Here is a 12,032-nt window from a genome sequence, read left to right as displayed (position 1 = left end):
CTACCAGAAGATGAGTAGTACAACTTATACATGTGAACTCTTAGCATTCACAAATAATCAAAAACCCTCAAGCTTGACAACTCAACTAGGGGAGCACTTATGCCCAACAAGAGTTATAGTCACCAACAAAGTCTTATTGCAAGCCAACAACAACTTCAGTGCATGGCATACGAAGATCAAGCTATTTAGCCTTCTTGCATCTGCTTCAGACATTTCCCCTCTGTAACAATGCAAACACTACAACTCGTAGAAAGCTTCACATTATTGATCAAGACAGTGTGAAGCAAAACCAATTTATGGTGCCAACAAGAGCTTCATCAAATGAGTTCAACCACAATTCTCAAAAGCTTCACACACTCTTGATCAAGACAGTGTGAAGCAAAACCAATTTATAGTGCCAACAAGAGCTTCATCAATGAAGGGTAACCACAATTCTCAAAAGCTTCACACACTCTTGATTAAGACAGTGTGAAGCAAAACCAATTTATGGTGCCAACAAAAGCTTCATCAATGGAGGGCAACCACAATTTTCAAAAGCTTCACTCTCTTGATCAAGACAGTGTGAAGCAAAACCAATTTATGGTGCCAACAAAAGCTTCATCAAAGGAGGACAACCACAATTCTCAAAAGCTTCATACACTCTTTATCAAGACAGTGCGAAGCAAAACCAATTTATGATGCCAACAAGAGCTTCATCAATGGAGAACAACCACAATTCTCAAAAGCTTCACACACTCTTGATCAAGACAGTGTGAAACAAAACCAATTTATGGTGCCAACAAAAGCTTCATCAATTGAGGGCAACTACAATTCTCAAACCTTCGAGGTAAATTCAAGACTGTTCGAAACAAATTCAATTTATATGGTTCATCCAAACCTTTGACTACTACAAGGTGTGGCTTACATCACAATCTCTTGTTCAACAGTATGGAAGCAAAATTTGTATATGTTGTCTATCCCACATTTTCAAATTTCTAGTTTCCCAACAAAAAAAAAGAAAAAAAAAGGAAATTCAACAAAAAACTTCATCAATTGAGGACAACTACAAATTCTTAAAAGCTTCACACTATCTTGATCAAGATAGTGTGAAGCAAAATCAATTCGTGGTACCCAACAAAGCTTCACCAACAAAAGCTTCATCAATGGAGGACAACTACAAATTCTCAAAAGTTTCACACTATCTTGATTAAGATAGTGTGAAGCAAAATCAATTCATGTTACCCAACAAAAGCTTCAACTACAAAGCTTCAACTCCAAAGCTTCACCCACAAAAACTTCACCCACAAAAGCTTCACCTACAAAAGCTTCACCCATAAAAGCTTCACCTACAAAAGCTTCACCCATAAAAGCTTCACCCACAAAAGCTTCACCCACAAAAGCTTCACCCACCACAAAAGCTTCACCGACAAAAGCTTCACCCATAAAAGCTTCACCAACAAAAGCTTCACCCACAAAAGCTTTCCCCACCACAAAAACTTTACCAACAAAAGCTTCACCCACAAAAGCTTCCCCCACCACAAAAGCTTCACCCACAAAAGCTTCCCCCACCACAAAAGCTTCACACTATCTTGATCAAGATAGTGTGAAGCAAAATCAATTCATGGTACCCAACAAAGCTTCAACCTCAAAGCTTCACCTACAAAGCTTCATCTATAAAGCTTAATATATATATATATATATATATATATATATATATATATTTTTTTTTTTTTTCGAAAATTCGAAAATTAAAAAATTCTAAAATTCAAAAATTAAAAAAAAAAAAAAAATTGCCTAGGCCTCTTCTTCTTTGGGCCTAACAACTTTCATAACAAATATATATGAAAGATGAGTTTTGGGCTACCACTTAGAAAGGAAAATGGTGAAGTTTTGTTACTTTGGAAACTTGGCTACTAGCAAGACACCTCCTTCGTCAACTCCCTCGACCGGAGACTTGGGGGACTCCTACCATATGCTACTGCACCTTGATACTTGGAAGTCTCACGACCACTCAGTGACTTAGATTTTTTCAAGTCTCCAACTGAGAAGTTTTCCTCACTCAGGAAATTAAGGGAGCACTACCTCAACCTACATGCTTCACTCACAAAGCTTCAACATACAAGATTCAACAAAAGGAAAAATTCAAATAACTTAATGAAGAAGGCCTTGGTGTATTTAACACAATACGTTGAAATGAAGCAAAGCTTGTTTATTGATATCTCCGATAAGTTAAAAATATGTACATATACATGAATCAAAATAAACAAACAAGAGGGAGCCTTCACAAAGGTTGCTCAAGAGAAGTCTCAGCAGTCGGCAGAGCCCCAGAAAGAGGAGGCACCAGAGGGTGATTATTCGAAGCCTCAGTACTAGGCAGAACCCCAGAAGGAGGAGGCATCGAAGGTTGATCATTTGGAGCTTCATTACGCGGTACAGCCCCAGAAGATGAAGGCAATAAATGCCTTTGGAACAAACCTATAAACCTCTGATGATCAAGTAAAATCTGACCATCAGATTCCTGCAGCTGGTCAAGCTTCCTCTTCATGTTTGTAGCATAGTCATGTGCGAGCCTATGCAACTGTTTATTCTCATGCTTGAGCCCTCTGATCTCTTGTTTGAGACTTATCACTTTATCCGCCAATGATTCAACTTGGCGGGTTCGAGCAAATAGGTGTTGGGCCATATTAGACACAGAACCTGCATACTGAACACTGAGAGCCAGAGAATCCTTAACAGCCAACTCATCAGACCGTTTGGAAAGTAGTATGTTATCTTTGGGAGTGAGAAAGTTCCTAGCCACCACCGCAACTGTCATATCATTCCTCATCACATAGTCTCCAACGGTAAGAATACCAGTAAGGGATAAGAAGGATGGGCGCCATATGTTATCTTGAGAAGACATGGCTGCCTCTTCACCAAAGTTCAAGTCAAAATGACGATCGGATGGGCCAAACATTCTCAGAAATGATGAAGGAGAAATGAGGTGCAATAGATCTCTTAAGTACAAAAACAAGGGGATAATTCCTAGAAGCAATAACTCTCTAAATGTACTTCTTGCACACAATTGGTGCCCTTATAAAAGAAAGGGTAACAGGGCCGTTGGTTCAAAAATCGAAGAGGCACCACTCTCCACAGGCAACATTAGCTCCTAGGGTACCACAGATAATTTTGCCAAAGATTTCTGACAAAGTTTAGACACATAAATTTTGAAGGTCCAGCTACCCTACTATTACCCATAAGGGTAAAGGAACAGCACCATTGCTTGATAATTAGAAAGTCCCAATGTGTGTCAACCTCAGTGCTCTGTGGCAAGGCAGACTGGCAAAAATGCCCAACCTTTACTTACATTCGAGAGCCAGACTCCCAACATGATTGCTTCCTCAAAAATCGAAGAGGCACCGTTCTCCGAATCTCAAGAGCCAGATCCTCGACATGATTGCTTGTTCTAAAACCGAAGAGGCATCGCTCTCCGAACTTCGAGAGCCAGATTTCCTTGGATAAAGCTTGTCTGCAATCTTCACACGCAACATCAGCTTTCCAGATACCACATACCACTTTTCAAAGTGCTCTGACAAAGTTAAAACACGTAAAGCTTGTAGCTCCCACTACATTGCTACGACCAAGAAAGGTAAAGGAATAGCATTATTACTTGCTCAAAAATCAAAGAGGCACCGCCCTTCGAATCTCGAGAACCAAACTCCCAACAGGATTACTTGCTCAAAAATCGAAGAGGCACCACCCTCCGAATCTCGAGAGCCAGACTCCCAACATGATTACTTGCTCAAAAATCGAAGAGGTACATCTCTCCAAATCTCGAGATCCAGACTTCGAACAGGATTACTTGCTCAAAAATCGAAGAGGCACCACTATCCGAATCTCAAGAGCCAGACTCCCAACAGGATTGCTTTCTCAAAAATCGAAGAGGCACCGTTTTTCGAATCTCGAGAGCCAGATCCCCGACAAGATTACTTGTTCGAAAACCGCAAAGGCACCGCTCTCCGAACTTCGAGAGCTAGATTTCCTTGGATAAAGCTTGTCTGCAATCTTCACATGCAACATCAGCTTTCCAGATACCAAAGACCATTTTTTCAAAGTGCTATGACCGAGAAGGGTAAAGGAACATCATTACCACTCGCTGTTGGGATAATTCCTATATATGTCGACCTTCATCCTCCACAGCCAGACAGACCTGCAAATAAAAAAATGCTCAACTTTTCTTCACATCCGAGAGGGCACTTTCAGCAGTCTCTCGAAATACTCAACTTTTTTTCCCCCCGATAATACCTCTGCAAACAAGCCACACCAGAGCAAAAGTATCTCATATCATCAGAGTTAAAAGCAAGAGTATCCCATATCATGTTTTTTCCCTATCTTTTCCTTTGGCCTTGTTCTTACCTGCAAGACAAAGAGAAATAGAGCAATCGGTCAGCACTTGGAATCAAGCTTCCAGTCAGGAACTGACTGCCTGGAACCCCTTGCTTGATTACTTACCTGGCATTGCTCTCGAGTACTCATCTTTAACATCTTATGCTTCCAGAGAAGATACCACATCTGCCTGAGGAACAGATAAGGCAAGTGAGAAGAATACAATGAAGCATGTGGAGACAAGCGTAACAGAACACGTGCCGATACATCTATTGCTTTGTCAACAGCAAAAGTATCTCATATCATTAGGGTCGAACGTACTCTAGATTTGATGGACTTGTTTTTACCCTCAAATTCTTGAGTCGGCCTTATACTCTGGAGGAAACCAGAAAACCCGCCAGCCCAGTTCAAGAATAAGCATATGGAAAGTTACTTCTTCAAAAGCAAAAGTATCTCATATCATCTCTTCTCCATTTGCTTCTCCTTATCATTGTTGTTGTTTACGACACAATGAGAAGGAGAACAATCAACCGGAAGCCGAAGTCGAACCTCTGATCCAAGTTGCTTGCTTGGAAGTCTGATTGCTTACCTTGTCTGTTACCTCATTCAGCAAATCTCCTAGCTCGGCGACTTGGGGGGGACTCCTACTATAGGGTTTGTATCGCACTTGACCAAGCCTGAAACTACAAGTAAGCTTCAGGTGAAATTGATACATTACCTTGTGCATCTTCATCAGTTAAAGATATCACCCCTGGATGGAGGAAAAGTACTTCCAGATAAGATGTCACATCTACATATGAGACAGATAAGGCAAGTGAAAATAATACCACACTTCGATACTTAGAAGTTTCGTGATTACTCAATGACTTGGATCTTGCAAGTCCCCAACTGAGGAGCTTCCCTCACTCAGGAACTTAGGGGAGCACTGTTTGTACCATACTTGACCAATCCCGAAACTACTGAGCACCGGTCAACGTTATACCGTCAAGGACCCAGAAGAGTTTCCCTCCAACCAGGAGGCCAATCATAGCGCGACACGTGTCGACATCAGAAGCCAATCATAGCGCGACACATGTCAACATCAGAAGCCAATCACAACACGACACGTGTCAATGTCAGAATGAAACTAGAAACTCTCTTCTATAAATAGAGATCATTCTCTCACAATATTTCCTAATGTCATTTGTACTAAATCATTCACTAGTACTCACTAAAGGAGAGCTTGAACCTATGTACTTGTATAAACCCTTCATAATTAATGAGAACTCCTCTACTCCGTGGACGTAGCCAATCTGGTTGAACCACGTACATCTTGTGTTTGCTTCCCTGTCCCTATCCATTTACTTACTTATCCACACTAATGACCGGAGCAATCTAGCAAAGGTCACAAACTTAACACTTTCTGTTGTACCAAAGTCCTTGCTGATTTTGTGCATCAACAAGCAAGGGTGATGATGTTTACACACTTTTTTTTTGTACCGCTCACATATTTTTGTTCATTTTTGTTCATTTTTTTTTTTCAATTTATTCGACTCAACGGTTATAAATTAAAAAATATGTGTGAGAAGTAAAAGGAATGTGGACAGCATCACTTTTGAATAAAACGTTACGAGTAGAAAAATGCTTCCGAGTCGAAGTGTTTGGCAGCCAACATTCCAAACTAGTTTAGAAACGCACAGCAGCATTACATATGCTAATTACAATGGGCAAAACCAATCCCCAGTTTACCACATTATACTCCTTATCACCGTAAAAACTTAAATCTTAAATTTCCGAAAGTATCGGAAAATCGAGTCCAGCTGACAGACAGCAAAATGCTGGAAATTTTCAGACGGCTTGAGACTTCTGGCGCTTCAAGTACTGAAGAATTGGCTCCTTCACCTGTACAACAGGAAAAAAAGGTCAAAAGTGCAACATATTAGGACCATGGCATTTTTTCACTAGCGTTTTGCTGGTGACAAAAACTACAGCAGACAATTTTATAGCGCGGGATTTCGAATCTACGCACCGTGCTTGTTTTCCTCGACCGCTTGTCTTGGCTAGATCTTCCACTGCAGATCACTCCGTCCCCATCGTCACAGTAACCAGTGTTGCCATTTGCTCTGCCGTTATCATTTCCCGGCACAATGCTCTCCCTTGAAGTCACTGGCTGCGGACAAACAAAATTTAAACTTAGTGTAAACAGTTAAGTTGGAGGAAGAGAAAAAGACATGAAGTGAAAGGGTGGAGGATCTAAATTAATCGATGCACCTGAGCCCTGCTTGTGGGAGTGTTTGGATGCTCCTTTGCCTTTGAAGTAGTCTGCTCACTCCTCATTGGACTGTAATGAGGTCCGTTCGATTTTATTCTCATTCGTGTGAGATCTGATCCGATGGAATGGAGGACGCCGCATGTGGATGTGTCCCTGATGTTGCTTCCTGTTAACAAAAGCAGTTTCTTAGGCCTTAAAAGTGCTTATTAAGAAAGTAACTAGAGACTTGAATTCATTTTAATGTACTGAAAGCACTTGAGGCTTTTACCCCTTGTATGGAAATCCAGATGATTGGATTTGTTATTTGGTTCAGTGTTGTCCACATCCTGTGCATTGTAAGAAATCCAAGCAAATATGTAAATTAATAGAAGAGAAAAAAACTATGGAAATAATAAATTGATAAAAGATACCATTGCATCATTGTTCAGAGCTTTCTTCACTTCAGTCAGCTTTTTCTCAGCAATCTCAGAACGGATAACACGCTTCCCTGGTTTAGAAAACAAACGAAAATGGTAAGTTAGGTATAATTTGATCCTAATAAGTACCTAAGTACAAGGATTTTGAACTGGATTAATCGCACACACCTAGCCTTCGGTTGCCTTTGGCTTCAAGGAAACCCTCTCGTGCCATTTTATCAATGAACTTGCGCACAGTAGTCTGATTCACCTCTCCACCGAGCTTGTTCTGAAGCTTTGTAACCGTCACATACTGCATTGGAAGAGCATGATAAAGCACCTGAGATAGACAAATAGAGTCAGGTTAAACAAAATGTGACAACTGAAACAGTCTTATGAATTAGAATTAAATTTTCGAAAGTACAGTACTTGGCGGTATTAAGAGATTTGAGGACTCTACAGAGAACAGAAAGTTTCGAGACAGGAAATGCAATCACCTTCATGTACATGAGATCATTAACCTTTGGAGTTCTGTCAGCAACTGGTACTTGACCATCCATTTCTTCTTTCACCACAGTGAACTCATAATCGGACTTCTGCATCGAGGAAAAAGAGTTTGACTAAATTTGGCATCAGAATTGAAACACAAAAGGAGAAAACATAAAGCAAACCTTCGGCCTGTTGAAAGTGTAAGTGTCCCCTGTAGATTTCGATAGAACACCTTCTATGACAAGCTTGTCCATAATTTCTGTGATCCAGCCAAATCGGATTGAAAGTAGCAAATCTTGTTACAAAACCTCGCGAAATAGGTGAAACAAAATCAGCAGCTTTAAGGGAATTCTTCAGTTTACCTTCAGTCAGAACCTGCAGCGTATAGTAAGGGAGAGATGGAGTCAAAAAGTATATTACAATATACCAACAGAGCAAGGTTTTCGACACATTTTTTCAGCAGAGACTTGAGAAGTAGAAGTACTTACCACTGAGATGTCCGGGAAATTTGAGAGAACATCAGTAAGTTCAACAGTGTCAAGGTGAAGGCTACTGATCCAGTCCTTTATCCGAGCCAGTTGTTGTTCGTCTTGCATTGAATCCTGAGTATTATCTACACATCATAGAAAAAATCATTAGAAACTGTGAAGGAAAACAAGGGAAACTCGAAAATTAGCCATCATTCAGCACAGTTTTTAAGTTCAAACTTGTAATTGGTCTGCTAACTTTGTAAACGTAATTGCTTTATTACCTTCATCAACCATGTTGTTATCTTCCTGTGGTGCGCTGTTATCTTTCTGTAGTTGCTTATCTGTCAAGAAAGCCATTATTACTTTCACTAACAAGCCAAGCAGGTGGGAATTACAGTACAAAGCCAAACCATACAACAGATTCAGAACCCTCACCTACTGGAGCAACTATATAACGATCGTTTTGTGATTGGTTAAGCTGAAAGTAGTATCAAAACATATCATGTTTCATGTGTAAACTATTTTCTAAAGAAAATACTGACATCAATTAGCACCATTAAGCTCATTGGAAGCTCTATATCCAAAGAAGATATAAAATATCACCTCACTGTCAGAATCAGATTCCGAATAATCATCCCTTTGCATAGAATCAGCTCCTAAGCTCACTTCATCATCTTGAATATCATCATTTTCGTCCTCACAAGGATCAAGGATGCTCTTTACCTGTACACGTAATGAGAGAAACAAAGTTAAATCTGGAACGCAAATCATGAATTTGAATATCACACATTCCAAAAACATTCTCAATTCCCTACCTTCAGCACTAATACAAGATGCTTGCTGTTTACATTCCCAACCTCCATTCTCAAAGGATTCTTGGCCCATGCATTACGAGCTTCTTCCTCAGAGCAGCTCCTGAAGAATGGAGGCTCATACTCCGCTGGCTGCAATGTGAAATAACTGTGTCATCTTCTGGCAAACAAAGCATATTTTTTGACAAAGCAAGAAAGAAAGCAATCAAACAACACATGAAACTGAACCACTAGAAAGCAATTAAAAATGGTGTACCGTCACATCATCATAATACAGGAGCTTCATCAGTATTGTTCGCTGAAACAGAGAGATTCAAACGTCTTTAAGTAGCATACCAACACAGAAAAACTCTTCCAGGACATTGCAGAATGCATTAAAATTTGCAGGTAGCTCATCAGAAACTAAAGCAAATTATAGGTTTACCTCTTCAGGCATTTTATCAAGAGTTCTCATCAACTGAACCAACGTGCGGACCATTTTACAAGCAGAACTCCTGGAAATTAACATAGTTGCACCAATTCACAAATTTGCCAAACAGGATGGGAATACAATCTGGAACGAGTTTCGATCAAAGTTACCTCATCTGGTTGGGAGTAATTTCTGCTGTGGAGTTGCACTTGAATGTTCCACCCTCTTTCTTGTTCCCAGAGCGACTTATATTCATCGAAACCTCCTGGCTTTCAGAATTTGAGTAACTAAAAGAAACTGCAGGTGAAGGTCAATAAGAACAAGTCAATTCTCCAAAACTGAGGCAAAATCAAAATTAGACTAAAAAAATTCACACTCCAAAATCAACCAGCATTGAACCTAATCAAATTTACAAAAGTGATTTAGATGATTAATTTCGTGATTGGCTTACAAGTGTATTCCTCAATCATTGGTCCTTCAACCGTTTCGCACACGCAGAATAAAAGTGTTTTCAGGTATTTCTTCTGCAATGCATCGTATACACCTGAAAATAACATAAAAATTAATAGCCAAACAAGGAATCGAGACCGATACCTCATTCAAAAATTTCAAATTAATGATCGGCGAGTACAACGATCTATACCTTTCTCCATCCAATCAAGAAGCCTGCGAGACTCAGCATCCATTGGCATTAGCTTTTTTATCTTCATCTCTGTCCAAGATTTCAAAATTTCAACGAAAATCACGAACCGACTTTTGAAATTACAACTAACTACAACAAATTGTGATCATAAACAAATTTACCTAAAGCAGGAACAGACTTATCGTTGAAGTACTTCTCTGGAAAGAGGCCTCTGATGTAACTGATATTGAATATAGCAATACGAAGCAGGTTCCTCGTCTGAGCTCAGATCAAACGAAATTCAATACTCAGAATCACTTCATACAAGTATCGAGAACTTCATCGTCACAATCGTATAATAGTTACGATCTATGAATTTAACGAGTTTCTTCAATCAAACTTAATCATGCTAAGACATAATACTACTAATATTCAAATACTAATCGTCAATTACTCGCTCAAAACTCGTATGATCTATATTTTGAAAATGCACAACCATTCCATCAGAAAATATTTCAGTTTTGCAATATTTCACATCAAATTTCACCGAGAGAAAGCGAAAGAGATTCAATCGAAGGTGGGAAAAAAAATTGAATGAAATGAAAACCGATCAGATTTAGAAAACGAAAAGTATCGACTCCGAAATTCGTAACAACAACTTCAACTTATCCCTGCAATTATCTTTAATACATGAGCGATCATTGATTACCAGAAGAAGCGAGTCCTGCTCGGTGATCTCCGCTTCCTTCACCCTCTGTGCGACGACCTGAGGAAAACGAAGAAGTTGCAGTGAGATTCAGAGAGATTCAACAATCGGTACTAGCAGATTGACGAAGATCGTCGAGTATAAAGGAATTGCTCAGATAGCTGAGAAGCTCACCATTGTTGCAATTTTCTCAGATAGAAAAATGACGGTCGGAAGTTAGAGAGAGAGAGAGGTAGCGAATGAGAGCTCTGGGTTAGCTTATAAAGAGCTTGACTGCTGGACGAAAATTTGAATTGTTACAAATGGCGGGAGGCGGTGAAATATGAAAGTTACTTGAGACGGTTCACGAATTGCAGAGCATGCGGAACGCGTCGAGTTGAGATAGAGAGTCAGTTGCTGTACACGTGTCCCAAAACGGAAATCGAAAAGTTTGTTACGGTTTGTTACGGCCTCGGTTTTTTATTCCAGGAGCGGTGCACGGAGACCGTGCCTGTATTAGTCGCTAATCACTAGTCGTTAGTGATTAATCAGTAGCGATTTGATAACCAGCGCGCCAATTCCAACGGTAACACCTGATTAACTGGCACTTAATTAGGCATCAGTTCTCCCGCCTCAAGTTCTCTATGCTCGTCTTGATTTAACTACTCCAAGAATTATGGGTAGGTTCGTGTGTGACCCCAGGCTGCCTAAATTACTCTTGTATAAATCACTTTCGAGGTTGTTCGAAAACTCCTTCGTTTTCTTTTTGCTTCTTAACTACTTTTATGTGTGTGAAATTGTAAACAAGCTTGAATTGAAATAAAAATATCATCCTAACTACTTTTGAAGTTTACCTTTAAATTAATTTTGTCGAACAACTTTCTTACCAACCAAACTAAAAGGCAGAAGCTGTTCCAAATAATCAACCATGAACGAGCATTTAATTTCTTTTCTTGTCAAATGAGGGATTACGTAAATTCATAACCCCTTCCGACATTTTAACTCAGATGATAAAATCACAAAATTCTAAAAACCCAACTTTTTAGTGTCAAATTAAACTTATTATATGGTAATTACTATAGTTTTTTCTTCTTTTGCTACAACCATTTTCAAATAATGCAGAAAAGATGTTGACTAGACTAGTGTAGCAAATGGAAGTTCTTCCTTCACTCATTGTAGATTTTTAGTAAATTGAGATCACTTTCTTTGTGGGTGTGAATCACACAATCGGATGTCCGGTATGAGATGCAGGTGATCACATATCCTTGCTCCATCTACGTCTCATGCAAGATCACCGCCTCCGATTGATCCACCAATCCCCAAACCAACAACCCGGTACAAGTAGAGCAGGCACCGGACCGGCATAAGTAGGGCAACTTCAGACCTGCGCTTTCAGCTGACTCAGGGATGTGAACGCCATCTGGAGCTTCAAACTCATTCTCCTCACCATTTGGTCCCAACAGTTTCACTTTGTAAACCGCCATTGCAGATACACAGAAAGAAGAAGATTTCACCCCAAACGCTTTAGAATTGTTTGTCACATAACCAAGAGACG

At 39.8% G+C, this 12,032-nt stretch overlaps 1 protein-coding gene across 2 annotated transcripts; it reads right to left on the bottom strand.

Moving 5' to 3' along the window:
- Positions 1–5,936: 5,936 nt before the first annotated feature.
- Positions 5,937–10,805, bottom strand: LOC103403165 (meiosis-specific protein ASY1-like). Of its 2 annotated transcripts, none has more exons than XR_011577589.1 (22): positions 10,673–10,805; positions 10,502–10,558; positions 9,975–10,071; positions 9,814–9,882; positions 9,622–9,714; positions 9,341–9,467; positions 9,186–9,255; positions 9,018–9,059; positions 8,765–8,893; positions 8,553–8,672; positions 8,385–8,427; positions 8,231–8,290; positions 7,968–8,092; positions 7,842–7,854; positions 7,662–7,738; positions 7,488–7,586; positions 7,180–7,330; positions 7,006–7,082; positions 6,864–6,921; positions 6,595–6,761; positions 6,353–6,489; positions 5,937–6,225 (listed from the first exon to the last, which is right to left on the bottom strand). XR_011577589.1 is itself a non-coding variant. In XM_008341996.4 (22 exons), the coding sequence occupies exons 1-22, from the start codon at positions 10,673–10,675 to the stop codon at positions 6,172–6,174; spliced, it is 1,872 nt and encodes a 623-aa protein (XP_008340218.3). In that variant the 5' UTR covers positions 10,676–10,805; the 3' UTR covers positions 5,937–6,171. The 2 variants fall into 2 exon arrangements, 1 of the variants encoding a protein (XP_008340218.3); XM_008341996.4 differs by having other exon boundaries at positions 6,353–6,493.
- Positions 10,806–12,032: the final 1,227 nt, after the last annotated feature.

This window comes from Malus domestica, chromosome 16 (assembly GCF_042453785.1).
Source record: "Malus domestica chromosome 16, GDT2T_hap1".
NCBI lineage: Eukaryota > Viridiplantae > Streptophyta > Magnoliopsida > Rosales > Rosaceae > Malus > Malus domestica.
This window is presented reverse-complemented; position numbering and strand designations above follow the sequence as displayed.